The sequence below is a fragment of the Botrytis cinerea genome, chromosome 9, assembly GCF_000143535.2.
Source record: "Botrytis cinerea B05.10 chromosome 9, complete sequence".
In the NCBI taxonomy this organism is placed as follows: domain Eukaryota; kingdom Fungi; phylum Ascomycota; class Leotiomycetes; order Helotiales; family Sclerotiniaceae; genus Botrytis; species Botrytis cinerea.
Window position 1 is genome coordinate 316,386 of NC_037318.1, and position 21,673 is coordinate 338,058.

The 21,673-nt window shown below is 40.5% G+C and overlaps 3 protein-coding genes across 3 annotated transcripts; 1 reads left to right on the top strand and 2 right to left on the bottom strand.

Annotated features, from left to right (window-relative positions):
- Window positions 1-4,099: 4,099 nt before the first annotated feature.
- On the bottom strand, window positions 4,100-8,391 carry Bcnew1. The gene is made up of 2 exons (XM_001545787.2): window positions 4,602-8,391; window positions 4,100-4,547 (listed from the first exon to the last, which is right to left on the bottom strand). Exons 1-2 carry the CDS (start codon window positions 7,907-7,909, stop codon window positions 4,493-4,495), a joined length of 3,363 nt encoding a protein of 1,120 aa, XP_001545837.2. The 5' UTR covers window positions 7,910-8,391; the 3' UTR covers window positions 4,100-4,492.
- Window positions 8,392-8,928: 537 nt separating this feature from the next.
- BCIN_09g00880 (hypothetical protein) lies at window positions 8,929-10,571 on the top strand. The gene is made up of 2 exons (XM_024694887.1): window positions 8,929-9,513; window positions 9,597-10,571. Exons 1-2 carry the CDS (start codon window positions 9,249-9,251, stop codon window positions 10,199-10,201), a joined length of 870 nt encoding a protein of 289 aa, XP_024550680.1. The 5' UTR covers window positions 8,929-9,248; the 3' UTR covers window positions 10,202-10,571.
- Window positions 10,572-15,032: 4,461 nt separating this feature from the next.
- BCIN_09g00890 (hypothetical protein) lies at window positions 15,033-15,949 on the bottom strand. Its single transcript, XM_001545790.2, has one exon. The coding sequence runs from the start codon at window positions 15,787-15,789 to the stop codon at window positions 15,166-15,168; it is 624 nt and encodes a 207-aa protein (XP_001545840.2). The 5' UTR covers window positions 15,790-15,949; the 3' UTR covers window positions 15,033-15,165.
- Between the last annotated feature and the right edge of the window lie 5,724 nt (window positions 15,950-21,673).

A 21,673-nucleotide genomic window follows, 5' to 3' on the forward strand; every position in this document is an offset into this window, starting at 1 on the left:
ATTATCAAATCATGCTTCTTTCCCCTCTCTCATACCCCCCAATATCTCAGCCCCGCCAACTCCGGGAATCGTCTTGACCACAAACTCTACACCCTCCATAATATTTTCTTCCATATCATCCATCAGGCTATAACCCAATCTCTCCCTCGCCTTCTCAATCGAAAACGTCCTATCTTCCGTAATTTACCTCATCGTATGGCTTCTCAATTTCTCCGGTGTCACCGTCACAAAAGCACACATCCAGTGAATCCACTCCGCCACAACCGCAAGTCCAATCATAAACTACGCGGGCAAGACTCTAATATCTTTGCGCTCTACGGTAGTGCCAGCTGCGGCCCGCACTCTATGTGCAAAATCCCAAAAAATGGACGGGATTGCTGTCTGTGATGAAGAATGCTTCACCCGCAATTTCGAAATACTTTTTCTCGTTTGCTGAATTGCCAGCTTGGATTTCGTGGAGAAGAGCTTTCCCGGCTAACAAATGAGCTTTTGCAGAATTACTAACAGACACAAAATCCATCAGAGCTGTGTTATCACTGATTTGGTAATGATGGTATATTTCTTGAAGAACCCAAGAGTTCCGGGGATCATCTGTAAATCATGTTTACCATATAGGAGCAATACGAAGACAGCATATCCTTAGACCTCTTGAATTATTGGCTCTCAGAACAGCAATATCTGCAACCGCTCTAGTGACCGTGTAGTAATTGAAATCTGCTTCTGAGTTGAGATCAATCAAAGGTTATGTTTCATCATTGAAATCATATGGGGGTTTTGACATAGTAGTTGAAGAGTTATAAACCAAAGCTTTAGTATATAAACTTTTCGCATCACAGTCAAGAAGATTCTGAGTTCCACGAACGTTGACTTCGTAGAAGAGCCTTGCATTTGCGGTGTTTCCGAAGGAAACAGGAGATATGACGTGAAAAATTAATGTTGGTTTAATGATCTCGAATAATAAGTTGATTTCTTGTGGCGATGTGAGACTCCCGGCATGATATATAACACCAGGGAGAAGATTGATGGTGGGATTGCGCGAAAATACATGAACGGATTTGAAGGATGGTTCTTGTAGGACTGCTTGGACGATGTGATAACCCATACATCCACATCCACTGGTGATGAGTACAAAATTCTTCATTCATGTTCAAAACATTAGTTTCAGGAGAAATAAAATTTGAGCAAAAATCAGACAAGAATCGATAATGTATAGTCGCTGAGAAGTAGTTTTGTTGAAAAGATTTCCAGCAAGGGAATCGCAAGGAGCATTTTAGCTTATGATTTCTTTCTGAAATTTCTCATCTGTATCCTTTACCAGACTTTTTATTAGTATCAGGGGTTCGTGTAAATTAAATTAACGACATAATTTCATTAACCGCTTAGCTCGGGTAGACATTCACCACTGTCTGTGCCGCATATCCAACTTGATACAAACGAAATTTCAGTTACCTTGGTAGATCAAACCCTACACAATTCTACGAAACCATTCCACCAGTAAATTACCATCCAAAGAACCGATGCGAAAGACTTGATAGTAGGATCTTAGAGTATGAAGCAATTTCTCCCTCGAAAATCACAAATTCTTACCCGCAGTCGAGCGAATCGACCAAAAGTGACCTGACATGACTGATAAAAAGAATATTCTCAGCGTTCAAGAACTACTCTTTCACTCCTGCATAAATATAAAAAGTTCACCAAATATCCCGCTGCAGATAAATCTCATCATCCCCTACGCCCACACACCCATTTTTTTTCTCCGACCCAAAATACACCTTTGCATTCCCCAGCGCCGCAAGTTTCACCCCCAATTCCGCAAGTCTCTCTTCATCCCAATAATTCTTTGTCGGATCATTTGTCTGTCCATCCAATTCACCACGTTCCTTCCCAAACCCAAAATCCCCCCTTCCAGAACCAACCCTGCAAAGCGAAGACAAATCTTTACTATTCTTTCCTGTTGAATCGCCAGATCTCGATTTCTTCCAAAATCTGCCCAATCCACATGAAAGCCTTGATTTTAGAGCCACGAAATGAGGAATATATTGACGCAGAAGACTCCAAGTAGCAGGCATACAAGAGATGATTACTCCGATGAACATTTCTGCCAGGCTATTTGGGATTAAGAATGGTATTGGGATTTCGGGGAAGAGAGTACTTACGAACAAATTATAACATTTTGGAGAGCATACGTAGTATCTTTCGTATTACTCTGTTTGTTGATGAAGCGATAATAAACGCTCAGTGCAGAAGCGATACACGCACTATTTTAGATATCACTTATTAGAAAATCCCACATCCGACGAGGTCAAATCTAATCAAAGTAAAGCGAAGCAAGGCAAGGCAATCGAACGAAGCGGAAAAAAGAGGAAGAAAAACAGAACGGAAAGAGAAAAACATCTTACAAAATCCCAGTCAAAAACACAACACCCACAGCCAACTTCTTCCTCACTGGCAAACACAGATCCGCAACCGCCTTCATCGGCAACACCAACAAATACAAATCAATGCCCAGCCCAACTGCCGACCACGGCGACGCATAAATCTGCGCATACTGTTGCTCCATTGTAAAAAGATGCGACTGCCACGACTCGCCCGCACTCGGGGAACTCCAAACAATCATTAAAATCCCGACTGTGAGATAAAAAGTGACGGTGAAGAAGATTCCGATGTAGACGCAAATACGCAGCCACTTAAAGGGACGGAAGAGATCGAGATAGAGGAGGAAGAGGGTGAGTTTTGTGAGGAGCAGAGTGGGGGATACGAGGGTATTGCTGAGGAAAGCGACGGCCTATTTTGGGGGTGTTAGAAAATCAGATAAAGGGAACGAGAAGGAGGGGAGAAGTACGATTATAAAGTCGCTGCTTGTCACGTCACCGATGGTTACGTCCCATTGGTGTTTACCGACTGGACCGCGTGTCACACCTGATTTCAAGACATTAGAAAGAATTGAGACTTTGTGAACTCCGAGACAGAACTCAAAAGACTCACCAATGATCGAAGCGATGTAATAAGCGATCGCGAACAACTTCCAAAACGAATCAATCCAAGGTACACAGAAAAGCCAAAAACACAAAATCCAAATACTCACAGTAGCAAACAAACAACTCACTACCCCAACCTCAAATTAGCCAAACTCATTCTAAAAAACCATCCTCCCCAATTCACACACCAAACATCCCCCCCAAAGAAAATCGCACTTACAATCACCCCAAATCGCCCTCTTTCCCACAAACACAAACCTCGCATACAGCCTCGCGCAAAAGCAGCCCAGCATAAGCAGCAACAGGATCGAAGAAACAAAAACCAATATGTACCCTTTACTTTCGGGGTGTGCGAGATTTGCTTTTATTCCGGGGGGAGGCTGGAGGGCGGGGAGATCTTGGAGATAGGTGAGCAGGGCGGGGGTGGACATGCTGAAATATATGTATGTATGTATGTATCTCTTCCGCAGGAGAAACCGATGCGTGATGGGGAATTCGCCGAGTGAGAGGAAGGAATACAAGAGAAGCGAGAAAAAGAAAGAGAGACGCGAGAAAGAGACTTTGAAAATTGGGGGAATGAAGAAGGTTTCACAGGTATTCATATTCATATTCATATAAATAGTCACGTCACGACTTGCGAAACAAAAGGTACAAGAACCACTCATACCATTGAACAAACACTCGAAGAAAGACACACAAAAAAAAGAGTAAGTAAGTACCTTCCTCATCCTCATCCTCAAACCCCCAAACCCAGGGCCAACGATCCAAAGTGGGGTCCAAGCAGAACGGGGGCTGACGGGGGCCGAAGCGAGAATTTCCAATGCATGCATGCGTGGGGGCTGATAAATGTCGCCAACTCTTGTAACTTAAACTAAAGCCAAAAGCCAAAAGCCGAAAAACAAGAAGCAGAAAAAAGATCAATTAATCATATCCTCAAATCTCTTTTCTCAAATGCAATCATACCTCCCATCGATCCAATCCAATCCACCCCTCTAACCGTCTTCTACAGCGTGTAAACGTTTTCATCTGTACCCTTGTGTAAAGTAAACATTGGTAGTAGGAAAGAAAGATTCACCAACATAACAACCAACACATTCATCACTAATACATTCATCTTTCAATGCAAACGTTTTGTAAATTGGCTATTCAATTCCCAGCCTCCGCGCATCGGCATTAGCGTCAGCCTGTCCTTTTATCTATCTACCTATCTATTGATCTATCCTCCTAGTTACTGGACAAACCCGTCCTATCATAACTCAAACATTCATTTCAAAAAGACATTTATCAGGAAAGATCAGATCCCATCCACCCCGTCTATAAGTACGCATAACGCCAATCTTTTAATGACCCTATTGATCATGAAATCATAAAATGAAATTGCGAAGATTATCGCTTTTATATCATACGTGTCGTTCCATCCAGAAATAAATGACCCTCTAATGGCGACCGCGTTCTAATGAATATGAACATATATGCAAGAAGCAAATTTTGGTATCTGACTTGATTCAATTCCATTATGATTCATCATCAGTGTCAGCTGGATGAGGGGTACCCTTTGGAGAGTTAAGCCTGAGAGTTTGTTAGTATGTGCAAATATGTAGTTCGGGAAACAGATCAACTAACCATTCAATGTGTCTAAGTCTCTTTCTAACTTCAGACTCCTTAAGTTCCTTCTTGGTCTTCTTCTTCTTCTTCTTGGCCTTGAATCCAAGATCTCCATTATCCTCTGCGCCACTGTTAACAGCACTGGCACTAGCACTTGTTGCAGCACTTGCAACACTGCTATTGAAGCCACTTGATGGTCTGCTATCTTCGAAACGATCAGCTGAGATAGCCATGGTACCCTTGTGAGTAACACGACCAGCAACAACATGCCATTGTTCAGGGCAAAGAGCACCGACGAATTCTTCGTTGTGGGAAATCATGACAACACCACCCTTGTAGTCACGAATAGCAACAGCCAGACCTCCCAAAGAATCACGATCCAAGAAATTGGTAGGCTCGTCAAGAACCAAAAGATGGGGGTTGTTCCACATAGCTCCTGCAATAACAACCTTGACCTTTTGTCCTCCGGAGAGACCAGAGATCTCATTGTGATTGGCGATTTCAGGATCAAGTCCAAGATCCTCGAAATGTTGAGAGATGGCAGTTGGGGTAAGTTCACGGAAACCAAGACCTTCACGGGATGCCTCGTGATCATCGAATTCTTGAATCAACTTGTTGAAGCCAAGGGAAATCAAAGTTTCTCTGGAGATTTGAGAGTTGTACTTTGGCAACATTCCAACCCACTTGATCTCATATTGGAAAGTCTTCTTGTACTTTTGACGACCCATGATAGATTCGATACGCTTTGCGCCAGTTCCATCACCAAGATCAATCATCTTTTCCATCTGTGCTTTGTCCTCATCAGACAAGATACGTGTTTGCTTCATGTGCACTTCACGATCATCTCCGTTAGCATAACGCCATTGGAGATATTGATTGGGAGTCTTTTCCAAATGCATCTCAACGTGCTCCAAAGCGTGTTGCTTGATGTATCCAATACGCAAGTTAGGATGCTTGTAAACGTTACCAGTAGTTGGAATAGTTTCACCAGTAAGAAGCTTGATCAAAGTAGACTTTCCGGCACCATTACCACCAATAATGGCGGTTCTGGAAGACAAAGTCAATTGACAGGAAACTTCGTGGAGAGATGGCTTGGTAGCTCCTGGGTAAGTGTATGAGCAGTTAGACATTCTGAGAATGGCTTTGGTTTGAGATTTAACACCAGTAAGTATACCTGGAGGAGGGAACTTGAATTTGACAAGAGAGTCGGAGAGAGTGTAGTAACTCTTAGCTTCTGGCTTTTGCTTGACGAAAGCAGCAAGGTTACCCTTGTAGACAGCAAGCTTCTTTCCTGGCTCGTAATGATAGATATCGGTGCAAACTTCATCCAAGAAACCGGAGTCGTGAGAAACAATCAAACTGGTGATTTCGGTGTGAGCCTTCAAGTATTCTTGTAACCATTTGACGTTGGCAACATCCAAGTGATTGGTAGGTTCATCAAGGAGAAGAACATCAGCCTTCATCAACATAGCTCTGGCCAAAGCAAGCTTCATCTTCCAACCTCCAGAAAGGGATCCAACCTTCTCAGATTGACGACCTTCTGGACCAGCAGTAAAGCCGACTTCGCACAAAACCTCGGAGATACGTTCACGACCTTCCTTTGCAATTTCAGGATCCTTGGCGACGAAGTCCAAGATACTGATATCAGCGTCTTCACCTTGGTTGTGTTCAACGAAGCATGTTCGGAGTTCATCTTGACTTGGGAAACCCTCGAGTTTGCCGTTTGAAATGGCTCGCATAAGAGTTGACTTTCCGGCACCGTTACGACCACAGAGACCATATCTGTGACCCTTGAGAAGACGTAGGTTGGTGTGGTTGAGCAAGAGCATACCTCCGTATGCCAAGGAGAAGTTTGTGTTGACGATTTCAACTTCGCCATCATCCTCCTTAACTGGTTGTCCAAACTTTCGGTGGTCTTCCTCAACGTAGAACTGTTGAATGGCTTCACCGACAGTAGCGGCAGATCCTTCTTGCTTCATGATGTGCTCAAGGTAAGGTGTGACGTTGGCACCGACACGTTCAATTTGACGATGGTTGACATCCTCAACGAGCATATCAGAGATGTATGATTTAGTGAGTTTGGTAATATCTGAGTTATCTGCGAGTCCTCCAGCCTTCTTGATCTCGGCTTCAAGAACCTTGGAAACATCAGCGGCAGTGACTTTGGTGACGTGTGCGACACCGTTAGCGACGTTTCCGGCATCATCACTCATGGCCTTGTCCATAACTTTCATGGCACGATCAGCCATCTCTCTGACTTCTGGCAAGGATGCACGTTCCAAGACACCCTTGATACCAGGTTGCAACTTTGGCAAGAAAGTACGAGCCTCAACTGGATCGTGAACCAACTTTGTCAAGTTCTCAACAACGACGACAGTTTGTCTCAAAACTTCTTGGGCAGTGGAGCGGTCGTTGAGAGATCTCTCAAGAAGAGGTGTGAGGAGAGCAAGAACGGGAGATGTGACAATAGCAACGAAAGTGGTTTGAGACAAAGCGTGGATAGCCTTTTGAAGAGTCTCCTTTCCTGGCTTTTGCATGGTTTCGATCAAGAGTGGGATTCTTGGAGCGACATCGTCGTTGGAGAGAAGGGTGGTCAAAGAAGTCATAGTGATGACAGATTGCTTCTCAACCTCAGACTTCAAGTCGTGCATTCCAGCCTCGACGAGAGGAATCAGTTGTGCCAATTTTGCACCCATGATTTCTCTTAACAAGTCCTTCTCATCAGCTTCCTCCTTGCTGCCACCAATAGACATTTGTGCCTTGTCTGCCATCTTTTGTATTAATTTGAATGCAGCGACAGTTCCTTGCCACTTTCCGGTTCGCTTGGCGAGATAAGAAATGAGGATTGGGAGGAGACCATAGACGAGACCTTCAGCGTTCAAGTTGGAGAATAATGCGTCGAGAGCATATTGAGCAGCATCGCGAACGACGGCGCCCTTATCGGCGAGAGCGTCAAATGCACATGGTACCAAGGCAGTATCTTGCAAGAGGAAGACAACCTCAGAGATCTTTTGCTTGGGAGGGAAACGTTCAAAGAGAGCCCCCAAAAGATTTTGGGCGCTTTCTCTTCTTGTTCCACTCTTCTTATCAGCCGCAGCCTTCTTGACTTGTGCTAAGATGCCATAGTTTTCAAGACCTCGGAAACCGACGGAGTTGAGAAGAAGGTCGCAGAGAGCGTAAGATGCATCGACTGATGCGGCGGATGTCTTTGCTTCAAAAATGCTATCGAGGATACCGGAGATTTCCTCTTGTGTGGGGGCAACACCATTTGGTGCCTTTGAAATCATTGTAGGCATCTCGTGAGTGGGAGATTCCTGATGTGGCATTATAATGCCTGGAGAAAGTGGTGTCGGTGTGTAATATTAATGTGTGGATATGATTCGTTTTCTAAGTAAGGAAAATTTGATTCGTGAGAAGAAAATTCTTGGAAAAGCGGAAAAATGTGTTCTTTGGGTCGAAAGAAACCGAGGATTGGTCGCAAGTCGAAAAGATTGTCGGGATTTTGGAGTGGAGAGTTTCTGGCCGAGCAGAATGAAGTCTGTTGCAAGACTGTGCAGAAGAGATTCAAGTCTTTCTTTTTTGAAGGTGTATCTTGGCCGCGTGTGGCTAAGACAGTGATCAAAAAGAAGGGTTTGAGGAAGAGAGGAAGGATGAAGAGAAAATGTATGAGGGGTGAAGAAAAAAGATTGTAGATAATGGATTTTTTTTGGCGGGTGGATCGCAATCAGCTTGTGCCGCTAGGGAGACTAGGAAGGTTGTGGTTAGAGATCACATGTAAGACAAGACCAGACAAGACCAGACAAGACCCTACGGGAAAATTCAGACATTTGGGAGGAAGGTGCAGCTGGTTTGGGTCAGGATGTAGCTCCTTTGGGCTTAGCGCGGTCGATTATATTTGACATTTGCTCTGAGTCTTTATCAGACACATTAGTAAGTTGGAGATCCGCGCGCTCTCATTGGTCAAGCGGCGTAGATGCCAGATATCAGATTCTTGATTGGCCCATATGCGAAAATGAAAATTCCCATCTTTTTTTTTCTGTTGGTGGAGGACCCATTACGGCAGCCCCAGTAAGGCATTGATATTGATTAAGGGTTCTTTGTCCGATCAAGGATGGCTCGTGGACAGGAGTGTGAGGAGGACGAGGCGATGGCTCAGATGGCACGGCTGGCTCACCCAGGACGGGTCGCTGCTTTGACCGGACACCATCTCAGTCTGCCATGTATTACATAATATCGACTGCCCGATACCGCCTCAGTCCGACATTTCTCCTGAGATTTTCTTTTCTTTCTGTCTTGTCTGGTCTAATAATAACACGCTTCTCGACGGAGAATTTCCAGGAGTCATGATAGGAAAAAATTCAATTCGGATGGACGGCATCATCCAATGTGAGTCTGTGATTCCGTCATAGCATGCCCACTGTGCTATATATACGAGTATATCTGTATGTAGGTATGCATCGAACATCTGCTGTCCGCTGTCCGCTGTCTCCTAAGTATATCTTCATTTTTGATGTTGTCGTCAGGCTGGTGCTCACACCCAGGTACATTCATCATTTCCTTATCTTTCGTTTGTTCGCGACCCCGAGGACCCCCCCATTGTTGATTCGTCAATCCATCCATCGTCAATCCACCATACAAAATACTCGGTGACGGATTCGACCAATTATGGTGAAACCCCCCTCCATCGAAGAATCGGGTCCTGCAGCCCAAAGTTCCCTTCCAACAACCGAAGTTCCTTCGCCAAGCCGATCTCACTGTGGTTCTATTACAGATTCCCCTGATTCTCTATGGACGCGAGCAAATTCCCACTTTGGTGAAGAGATAACTCTCGTGCATGCTGATTTGCCAATGATAGCATGTGCTCTCGTCTCTGGTATCTGCGACAGTAGTGCATACAATGCTTGGACATGTTTCGTTTCTATGCAAACCGGTATGCATTTCTGCAATTTTTCTCTGCCGACAACACTTGAGCGATATTTATGCCATCCCTCATTATTAATACTTTGTTTACAGGTAACACCATCTTTTTAGCTCTCGGCGCATCAGGTCAACCACTCAGTCATCCATTCGGTTGGGTAAAATCTTTAATTTCCATATTCTTCTTCCTCTGCGGTTGTCTATTCTTCGCACAAACTCGACGATTCGGTGCCGGAAAAAATCGCGGAATTTTATCCATATCGTTTCTATTACAAGGAGTCTGTGTCATAGTAGCTGCAGCATTGGTACAAAAGGGCGTGGTACCAGAACCAGTTGGTGTTAAGTCAATCGAGGATGAAGTCAATTTTATCGAATTGATTCCATTAGCATTCCTGGCATTTCAGTCGGGTGGTCAAATTGTTACCTCGAGAATTCTGGGCTTCAATGAAATTCCTACTACGGTTTTGACCAGTGTCTACTGTGACATTGCTTCGGATCCAAAAGTACTTGTGTGGAATAATGTCAAGAGGAATAGGAGAGTAGGAGCTGTTCTTGCTATTCTTTCTGGTGGAATTGCTGGGGGTTGGATCAGTCGAAGTTCGGCTGGTTTATCTGCTGCTCTCTGGCTTGCGGCTGCTATAAAAGTTGCCATCTCTTTTGGTTGGGCGATTTGGAGGCCGAAGCCAGTTACTTTGCCATAAACGTTGTTTGTGAGGGGCAATAATATAGATGCTATTGTCATTGCCAATAAGTCGCACCATTCCTGAGTACAAGGTACTGGATCATGAAACACAATCTACTTTCACTCTATGGTAGAGACTTAGATACTGTGCTGAGTTAATGTTGTGTGGGCAGGGGAAATGCCTGTGAGTCTGTATATTTCTGCGATAATACCAGTTCATATATACACAAGACACAATTTTAGTTGTAGATGGAGGAAACTAGTATTTAACAATTCGATAAGTGGATGAATTTAATGGTACAAAAGATGTATTTAATAGTAGTATCTGTTTATAGAAGCAATATCATACGTAGACTCAAAAACTAGTCTTGTCAATCTGGTATCCATCAATATAAGGTTACTTAGTATCCAACAAATATCCCAATCTGAATACGGTGGTGAAAGGGGGGAAAGGCTATTATTTGTGATTGTTTGGAAAGAGGATGGCAATTGTTTTTTGATTAGATATTCTGGGTCGAATTCTGGAGTTTGGATGGGGGAATGGGGGAACGGAGGTTTCGGGATGGAGATGGAAATAGAGGTGGAGAAGAAGATAATTGAGTGATTTTGAAAGAGATAGAGATGGAGATAGAAATGAAGATTGGGATGATGCGAGAAGAAGAGAAGGAGAGATGAGAGAAGAGTAGAATATTTGATTGTCCAATCTAACAACAATCTAATAATAATAAATAATTGTCAAATCTCCATATTAGTTAGAGTAGAATGTTCACATTATTGGAGATGTGGAATTTTGATTGGAATTTGAATATTATATTGAATTGTTGGGTTGTTGGGTTGTTTTGGATGTGTGGGGGCTTGGATGGTTTGGGGAAGGGGGAGGGAGAGGGATTAATGGTGTTTGTTGTATATGGCGGGTTTTTATGTATAATAGTTATAAGAATATATGGAAAAGTAAAAGGTAATTGTGTTATTAGTATAAAAAAAAGATATAGTTGATGAGTAAGTATTGAGGGTTGAGGGTTGAGGGTTGAGGGTTGAGGGTTGAGGGTTGAGGGTTGAGGGTTGAAAAATAGGAATAGACATAGTTGTCTTTATTACATAGAGAGGGGTTAGTGATGGAGATGGGTGATGATAAATCAATGTGAGAGAGTATGAGTAAAGTAGATTATTCTGATTTTTTGATTTCTGGAGGGTAGAGTGTTGGGTCATTGAGTGGTTAAATTTTGTTTGTTAGATATTGAGTATTAAGGTTAGGTAAGATTGAGGTTGATTATTCGATGAGAGGAAATTAACTGGGTTGTGGGTATGATTTTATTTGCTTTTTCTGGGGAGTCTTACTTGGCTTTGTGTTTTTGTGAGAGGGGGGGAGGTATGAGAAGGGGGAGATGGGATGATGAGATGATGAGATAATGAGATAATGAAAAGATTGAGATTATGATTGAGAATTTATAAAAGTATGAGAGTTGAGTTGTTGTTTATATCTGTAGATTAATCATGAGGGTGTTATTTCTTCTTCTTCTTCTTCTTCTTCTTCTTCTTCTTCTTCTTCCTCTCCTTTCTTCACACGTCTTTGCTTTTCTCATATAATTTGAAGAACATTAAAAGATCAACTACAACATATGGAAATAGAAATTTGATCTTGAGGACTAAAGAAAACAAATCTATACCATAGGGAGGATGAGAAGGGTATGAACGAATGAATAATAATATGATAACATAATGAAAATATAATACTCAAGAAAAATAAGAAAAAATTCTAAGCGAATTATCAATATCATTGCTTATTCCTGAGCCGAGAGATCGATTCAGTCTTTAGATAATTTATTTACTTAATCTAGTTTTTGATACGTTTGTAATAGAGTAAGACTTCTGCGTATTTATATTATATACACATTTGTGTTTTAGTTTAATTTTGTTAATCCGAGTCAGTATGAGTTGAATAAATAAGATTAAATGATATATATGAAATTCCTCGCTGCAAAGTTCGCTTCGGTTCTACGGGTACAGAGGTATAAGTGTAGGTATAGATGAGAGGCTTGAATAGAGAGAGAGGTAGGTAGGTATGGAAGTAGAGAGAGAGGGAGGGATATATATTATATGTATATGTGTGTAGAGATGGAGAATAGTCAGAGGATACTTAAGTTTATCCGATTTTCTGACTAGGAAAGAAGGTTTAAAGTTGTGGGATTTGGGATTTGAATTGTAATGTGAGTTTGGTTTGTGTGGAGAAAAGGAGAAAGGAGTGTGAAATCACTGTTGGATTTAATCCGAGGAGATCATGAGGTTAGGTCAGTAGTGAAAATTTAATTGTTGAGATGGATTGTTGAAAGTGGGGATATATGAGTAGAGTAGCCCTATATGATAGGAATGTGATAATGCAGGCTATGGTCACTGTATATACTATTCCCACTTTCGGATTCCTTGAGTCTGTGAAATGAATTCGGGAAAGTGATAGATTTGAGGTATAGTAAAATGCGTAAATTTGAACGTAGATGCGAAGTTGTATTCACGCATGATCGCAGTTTTTCTTTTTTGCTCTTGATTTACTGGGTTTCTTTAGGCGAAAAAGGAGTGCCAAGTTAAATAGGAGTTGGAAAGGAGATGTTACAACTGATTAGTAACAGGCTGAGGAATCATGAACATATAGACTATAATGATTTAAAACTAAGAATTGTTTTAAATATAAAGCTTTATAATATAGTAGAACCTATTCTCTATATAAGCCTCCGTACTAAAATCAAGTAATAAATCGATTAGCTTTTAATTATATAATATTTGTTCTATAACCCTTAACGATCTAATTGTTTTCTTGTCTAGAACTAGTCCCTTGGGATATTACTCATCCTAGTATAAGGCTTTCTTACTTATTATATTATTATCTTCCCTAAAACCTATTATTCTAAGGCTTACATCCTATAAATAATATTATTTATAGACTTAAGGCCTTCTTAATTACCTAATACCCTCGGTACTCTATAGTTGAATCTCTAATATATTTATTATTATAGTTATAAGAATTGTAATGAATTACAATTTTTTTGAATTCCTATTAGAAATCTAGTCTAAACCATTTCGAGAGAACTCTACATATTTTCACATGACCCTAGAGGCAGCTCCCGTAGCAGGAGAGTTTCCTAGGAGTGGCGGAGAGAAGTCTAGGTGAGGGGTAAAAAGCACTTTATAGCTTTTTCTAACAAATTAGGTAATTTAAAAAACAAAGAAAAAAGCTATAATTAATGTTTATAAATATATAATAAACTTTGCTAATATCTTTTAACTCTTTTCTTTTTCTATTATACTGAAGATATCAAAAAAGTGATTCAAAATTCCCAAATTCAAATTCCTATTCCAATTCTCAAATTCTAAATCAATTCCTTTTATTTCTCTTGTTATAACTTCTTGAGTCGTTTTTAAAGACTAATAAATTTCTCTTCAATTTTTTGGAGAACCGCTTTCCTGTTCCCAATTTCAATTTTCAAATTCCGATTCAATCACAAAGTACTTAATCCCCCCGTCTCTCCTGCTATGACTTTTAGATTGCTCATTAGAATAGCGAATTCAATCAATAAGCTCCGAGTCTCTCCGCTTTCTTTTATTATAGCTTCCTGGGCCGTTTTGAAAGTTAACTAATTTCTCTCTAATTTGTTGGAAAAATACTGCTTCTAAACTATTTGAAAATATTTGAAAAAAATTAATATTCTAAAACTAATTCCTTCTTCTTAATGATCTAGTTAGGAATTTATTTTCATCTCTTAATGAATTAATAATAAGTGCAGCCTTGATATAAATCTATAGCTAGTCTCACTATACTATTAGTATTCAGAATTTCTCCTTGATACTTTTTGTTCTGAATCTTGTTTCCCTATTCTCCTATTGTCTTCTTGCAGCAGCACTTAGCTTTGTCATCCTCAATTCTACTGTTGCTAGCCTTTCTTTAGTAATGATACTTGGTATTGAAGTTGTTAGTGCATTAGTTTCCTGAGCTGACGTGTTTGTAGAAACCTATATAAGAAAGCAAATTCCATTCGAACCATTTTCTAGGGTTTTTACTTTCAAGAGGTTATAATCCCGGGCGCGTTGTCTCTTGTCAGACCGGAACAGCGATGGACTTGCTTCTTCGATTGCTAGCGCGTAGCGATACGATCTTCAATACAATAACCTTCCAACTCAGTCGAACAAATAATACAGTTTCGGCCTTGCCAGGTCAATAAGAACAGACATTTCTGTCGCACAATCGACTCGATTCGGACCTTGCCATACCGTTAACTAGAATAGGCACTGCGAAGACCACGATCACCACAAGCACCTACGGCAAGAGTCACGACTATGGCAAGCATTTAGATATCCAAAGCTTATGAGATACTCACAAACTTTAGATACACGAAATTTGGTGAAACTCTCCCGAATTTGATACTGTTATAGAACAAAATACTACCTTCCTTTTCAACCTTGGAACTCAGCATGCCTGCTCTAAAATTCAGTAATTATTCATTTCGATTACATATATTAAAAGGCACATGGAATAGGTGGTGTATAGAGTAAAGAGTGATAGGAGAGTAAGGGGTATAATGACACTATAAAGCTCATTTTGAGGGCATTGACTTAGAGAAGACTTCTTCTTTCGTCCTGAAAAAAGGGATCGGTCTATTGAAAGCCGTTAGTACAGTAGCTTACTACGCTGACTAAACATGAAAAATGCTTACTAGGAGCTCTCCTCTTTTGTAGGAACCCACAAAAAACAACACATTCCATTCGAACATTCTGAATGATGTTATAGTTGTTCTGAATACTGATTATTCTCGTATCAAATAGTAATATGTAATTCACAACTAATAATCGGGTATTGGAAGTGAATGATAGTAGTCAGATATTGTTGATAATATACACTGGAATGGGTTGTTACTATGAAAAACCGCCTAGCTTGAGTAATGCATCAAATATCAAACTTCAAGGAATGAGTATTAGATATATTGCTTTTCGCTATTAATCTATACTCTTATTCAAGATGAAGCTTAGCAAAAACTCTCGTTTCAGTTGCTGTCTCAAGATAGATATTTCCCGTCGCTTCATTTCTTCTCCTTTTTCGAGGTCAATATCTCCCGTTAGGTCCATATCTTCCGCCACCTTTTCCCTCACTTCTGCCGCCTTCTTCAATACCATTCCATCCAAATCACGCTTGTATTGCTCCCTTTCTCTATCCTCTTGCTCCTTTTCTCTCTCCCTTTCTCTATAATCCTCAATGTGCCTTTGAACTTTCGAAACCATTGTGTTATAGTCCTTTCGTGAATCGGACGGTAACCTATCCCACAATATCCCTCCCTCAACCATATTCTTATGCATTTCATTCTCGAGATGTTCATAAACTTCTGGAAGAACATCATCACTCAAAAGACTACTTCTGTCCTCCGCTACGAGAAAAAAGCACATATCTAGCATTTTTTTCAATCGCTTCTCCGGGGGCGCCTTCAATATTTCGTTGAAAAGTTTTGCTCGTACCCGACATCGGTATTCCGAATGTTTAGAGACGCGACCTGACATCCAGCCAACGAAATAAGCACAGACCGAGAGATATAACATAGAGAATGGGATAAGCAAATCCATCAACATGTTCAATCTATTATTCTTTTTGATTGTAGGAAAGGCTCGATTTTGATAGCCTTTTAAAAGGTTCTTGTTGTGTTGTATTCTTATCAACTAGGAGTCTCAGAAGTTATAACGGTTCCTTCAATTGAATGTCAAAGTGAATGTAATGATCTTGGTTGCTATCGAAGAATTACAAGTAACAAATTCATTCACAGTGAAAACTTGCGGATTATATAGACAATTTTTCAAAAAACAATTGTGTGTGGGAAAATTCGACTTATGAATAGCGTAGACCTAAGCTCTGTAATCTGCTCCAATTAGAATTTTGGTCGGAAAATAAGCGAACTTTGTCGATCATCCCTTTCAATGACGATTTGAAAACATTTTAGATCGAGGGCAAGCTCGGGATTACATGCCACTAGATTTGAGTAATATGATAACTGTTGATCTGGTAGACTCTTTTAGAGAGCCTTGTTATATTAGAATACAAGAATCTACACTCGCTTTGCCTATTCTTAACGACAAGGTGTTAAAATTTTGAATTTGCAAACTAAATATAAGCCTAGTATGTTTGCTCAAGGTGACTTGAAAAAGCACCAAATTATCATCATCTTAGATTTTTGCTTTGCAATCACACAAGTAGTCACTTTGCTCGAGTTTGTGATCTCCTACAGTATCACAATTCTAAAATTGCTGTGTCAAAGGTATAATTGATTGCTGGAATGCTGGAAATAATTGAGATGTGATTACTTCTTCAAGATCTGGACTCATTGACTTTTAGAATTTTTTGTAAAGGAAATAACTCAATAGAAATCTTGGCCACTGAATTATTCCGAACTCTCATTACACTATCAGATTCTTCCCTTGAGTCGTATCAGCCCCTGTCACCAGCGTCGAATGTTTACGTCACGTGTGAAACTTAATGTCGGTAATATTATCGCACGGGGCTGTGCCTTGTCCTTGCGATGAGACTACACATATCTGCTTTTAAAATTAAGTCTTTATTTCGAAGACTGAATCGACCGACGTAACTGTTGCAAAGGCATGTTGAAGTGATGTTCAATCGGCCGCTCATCGTTTTGACTCGGTTACTACAGTCTCTACTATTCTTCTTCCCGTTCACAGGCTCATGCACTCTAGATCCCTGCAATGGGTGTTCGCGGGAGCAGTCCATTCGATCCGACGTTTATGGAATTGATTTTGCTTTTGATCATCTGTACGTTTGACTCTTTCGCTAGATATTGTTCTCCTTTCAACTCTCTTCAATTTCTAATGAAAGCAATGCTCAATGCCCAGCTCTATCGCAATTCAATATATAAATGAATCGCTCAATCCGATTGCCATACGTTATCCTGGTGTCGAATATCCCTCGTTGATGAGAAATGCTCTCTTCAATGAAGATATATGTCCATATAGATACGGCAATGGAAATTCGGAAATAATAGCAGATCCCAATCAAGTTCATGCCCAGGGTGTTCTAAACAATCGTGACTCGCCCCGATATACCAATCACCTAAGTATTCAATCAAAATACTTTTTCGAGATCAACATTTCCCGCCATCTTTGCTCTCGAAGACAGAATTCCCTTCTTGTACTCCTCAATACGCTTCTGAACCCTCGCAATCTCTTTCTCAAATCACATTGGTCGCTCCACGATTGGTATGTTCCGTCTCTCTTCTATTTCCCCGGAACCAAACGTCCAAGATCTGGATTAGTTTTAAGCTCTACATCGCAATATCTGCTCAATTCGTGCATGGACAATGTTGAGAACCATTCGCTTTGTCGAGCCATTTCTGTACCGCCAATTCGCCTTTCAAGGTGCTCAAGAATCTCGGGAAGTGTTTCCTCAGGCACCTCGATTGTCTTATCAGAGATGACAAAGAAGCAGAAATCTAGAATTCTTTCCAGTCGATTTTCTGGAGCTGTTTGTAATACATATAATATGAGCTTTGCTCGCATCTGATTCTCGCCCCTTGAATAGCCGGAACAGCCATAGCTTCTACGAAGTAACCATCCATACACACCTGCGAGTACTTGGTAAAAGACCAGAGTGAATCAACAATTGTTCTGATCATTTTGAATATTTCTTTTCTTGAATTCCAAAACTATGCGGATTGATAGTCATCATTCTTTATTTATTGAAACTTAGAGTCGTGAGACGAAGTACTCTACCTTTAAAGTTGCAGCACATTCGAGAATCGTGATTCTTGGGGGATGAACAAGGTAGTGAAACAATTCATCAAGAAACTTTTGGATGCATCATAACAATTCTCTCGGGTCGTGGATAACGTGGAACTAAATTCCAAGACGGACTCAAGCTAGTATTTTAGCACGAAAGGAACTTGCTGATTGTCACGTGTACAGCTAGTGTCGTGTTCCAAGGAAATTTCGAATCGCACGTACGTCTTCCTATAAAAGATCTTTCAACTCTGGTACTCTCACAAGTTGTTTTAATTTTGGCATGGAATTTGTGAGTTTCGCTCACCTTCATTATACATATGTCATGCCCACTTTCCCGGAGTCGAAATGCAGAACGTTTGAAGCACTTTCTTTGCTGGAAATGCCAAGATATAACTTCGAGGAAGTCAATATTCAAAGCATGATGCATGAAGTTTAACACTCAAGGTATAATCTGATATATCAAGAGTTTAATGAATACTGCGTACCGAAAGTGCCAAGATTGATTGGAGACAACCGGATTTGTACCACGAGGTATATTCGAGGTTACTATTTGAATGTTAGCCAGAAAAAAAGGATGAGTCCATCCAAACAGCCGTGAAAATTTTCCTCAAGCTATGCTTATTCCTCTTCCCACTTATTCTTCAATCAATCCATTATTTTGATATTCAATTACTTCGCTCATGTATTTGACTATGACATCGAGATCGACAGTAATTGTTAAAAACACAATTCATCTGGGTTCAATCCGTTCAAATACGCCCCTAGGAATCGGCGTATTGAATTCCAATGTTCCAAGTAAGAAACCGGAAGCTCGATTATGGCATAATGCTATTCTGGATAGTGGAATCGCTGTCTAAGAGACGCAATCTCGGTGTGGTGTACAAAAAGATGTATCTCAATGAACCAGACATTCCGATACGATGGAATCAAACACATAGATAGTGCCTGAAAAGAGAAAGTCTCTTATAGAGAGACTTGCAGGTCCATCGAATTCTTTATTACAGCTAAAGTCATATAAAGGTCGACATTTGACTTGCGAGCCAGACTTGAGTTGCCCAACAACAAAGCAGTTCACACGTCTAAATTTGAGACTCTCTCACATAGTTACCATTTGTGAGTTGGCTCCTATCTCAAAATGGCGTTGTACTTGAGAGGTTATCTAACAACTTTTAAAAGATCGTGCCTCAATGATCTTCAATAATTCGAGAGGAAAATATATGTGCTGCCTTTTTACTATTGAGTTTTAGAAGCTTCCAATGAAGGGAGTTTTTTAGCCAACGTACTGACCGATAAACCCCTCTCAATACCTGGCGTTCTAAGCCGTAGTTCAGCAACATGTTCCAAGTATCTACAATAATAAGTGGTGCTGTAATGGAGAAAATATCTCCCTTGTAACCAGGCTCCGATATCCAAGCTCTGCAAAGATGAGAGTTTTCTCATGAATGCTCCAATTCGATAGTGATCCAAACAGAGCCAATAAGCTTTCCAATAATGAGGTGGCCAATATAGGGGGTGTTTCCAGTGTTTTCAACGTACTCTACCGCGAGGGAATGAGTAGTTCAAATTCACAACATTTCTGAAAAGGATGTCCCAAAGAAGATAGTCTACTGCGATCGGTAACGCTTTCCAGTCCTTCACAATTTTATGAAGTGAATATTCCAAATTTCACAAATTTCTACGAAGAGAATGCTGAGTTTCCAAATCCATAGCATTTCGATGCATAAATGTTTTCAATGAAGTGAATGTTCCAATTCGACGTTTCTTTTTTGAAGATGCTCTTTCGATGTATGAAGCATTGTCAAAAAGAAAAGGCCGAAATTTCAATTCCATATCATCTCGAAGCAGATAATGATGTAATGAAGTGATCCAATGAATTCAGTTTTCAATACAAATCAGCATTTAGGATCTGATAATCCAATCTTTCAGTAAGAATAGTGCTCGGTGTGTCACAGCCTTTGTTAAAAACGGGGTGTTCTTGTGGAGAATCAATTCGACAAGCCTAGACAGTTCGATGGCAGATTCCATGGATTTGAATGTGCCATAAGATGAACGTTCGGTTGTAAGAGACAATGTGTCCAACAGAAACAGATTCAAGACAGCCAACGGGGTAGCTAATACAGTTTGATATCAAGTCCAACCTTGGGTCTTTAGATAATAATTCTCCTGTCAATAAAAAGCGGTAACGGTGGTGCTCCGAATCCTGCTTCTTGAGAGTCATGGCAAACCGATAAATGCAAAGTTCGATTAATCCTCTTCGAAGTAGAGAATGCTGTGGAATATCAAAGCAACATTATCGACAAAAATGCTGTCTTTTTGGCTCGAAGTTCAGTCATTGAGATGATGGTTCAAGCCAACTAACTATCTCTGCTTGAATTTCCGCTCTGAATATGACGGGATAGAGATGAAGCATTCCTATGGACCAGCTCTGTCCGAATATTGGGTTCTCGGGTTTGAATCTTGACATTGAGATAAAGTTTCTTGTGGAATATCTAGTTTATAATGAGGACTATTCGTCTTAGATAATTGCAGAAAACCGAGATGGAGATCCAAGAAGACTGAAAATTCCAAAGCTCTGACTTCAGAAATTGAGACATAACTGATAATATACTTCGAGATTGAAGGCATTGATGTAAAGCCTCTGCAGAGAGCGTCTGAGTGGGGTGTCTTTTGAGGAGAGTCTTTGGTAGAGGGGGTTTCGAATTAATTGAGGTTTCGAAAGTAAGGATATCTATCTGGGTGATGATAATGTCCAAAGGAAGGACATCCTCAAAGGAAGGACATCTTTGTGATGATGATATCCAGAATGAAACCTCCTACCAGCGAATGTATTTTACAATCTAATGCGGTGATTTTCAAATAACATAGACCAATGCTGAAAATATTGGTAGGAGGTGATCTGACCGTCTTTGGCTTCCCACGCAGCTAGTGGGTCGATCAGATCTGAGTTCATTGTTCTTCGCGTTCGCAAGGAAATTCCCAGCTCGAACTTATGGAAAGTCCAGTGATGATCGACAATCCTGGGGTGTCTGGTGATGATTGACAATCCCCTCGAATACTAACGCCCAACAACGACCGTGAACGTCGAACTCTGTAGGGGCTCGGGATGCGGTCCCTTGGCCGCTGGATTCCGTGCAAGCATGGTCGAATCCAGAACAGCACCATGCGGCTGCCCCAGGGCGCGACTCCCAGGTGACCCCTCTAGGGTTAATCGGGTGAATTATCAGTTCGAATAATGACAATACAGTTGAATAGCATGTCTACAAGAGCCACGATAAACGACGCTATATCACCACAATTCTCCTTGAAAGGAGTGCTCTTCCAATGGTATACTATTTCAAGTGTGGCACAAAAGCAATCCCGTAACTCTTAATAGATTAAGCCTTATTTCTATATTTAAAATAATTACAACATTTATATTTCTATAAATATTTACAATATTATTAAGTTCTTAATGTTTATTAGTATTTTAGTTTTTATAAGTATTTAGATTTCTTAGAATGTTTGAATATCAAATGATTTCCAGCTTGTTGTTTATTGTTCAACTGATTGTGAATATTTCAGTTATTCTAAATGTTTATATAACTATCATTGTTTAATCCACATTGGTACTTTTAATGGTTTTAATTATTTATTAAGTTCTTTTCATTCTTTAACAATGTTTAATAGTTTCAATGTAATTGAATGTTCTATAATTACACACAGAATAAATCAACTCTCAGACTTCCGA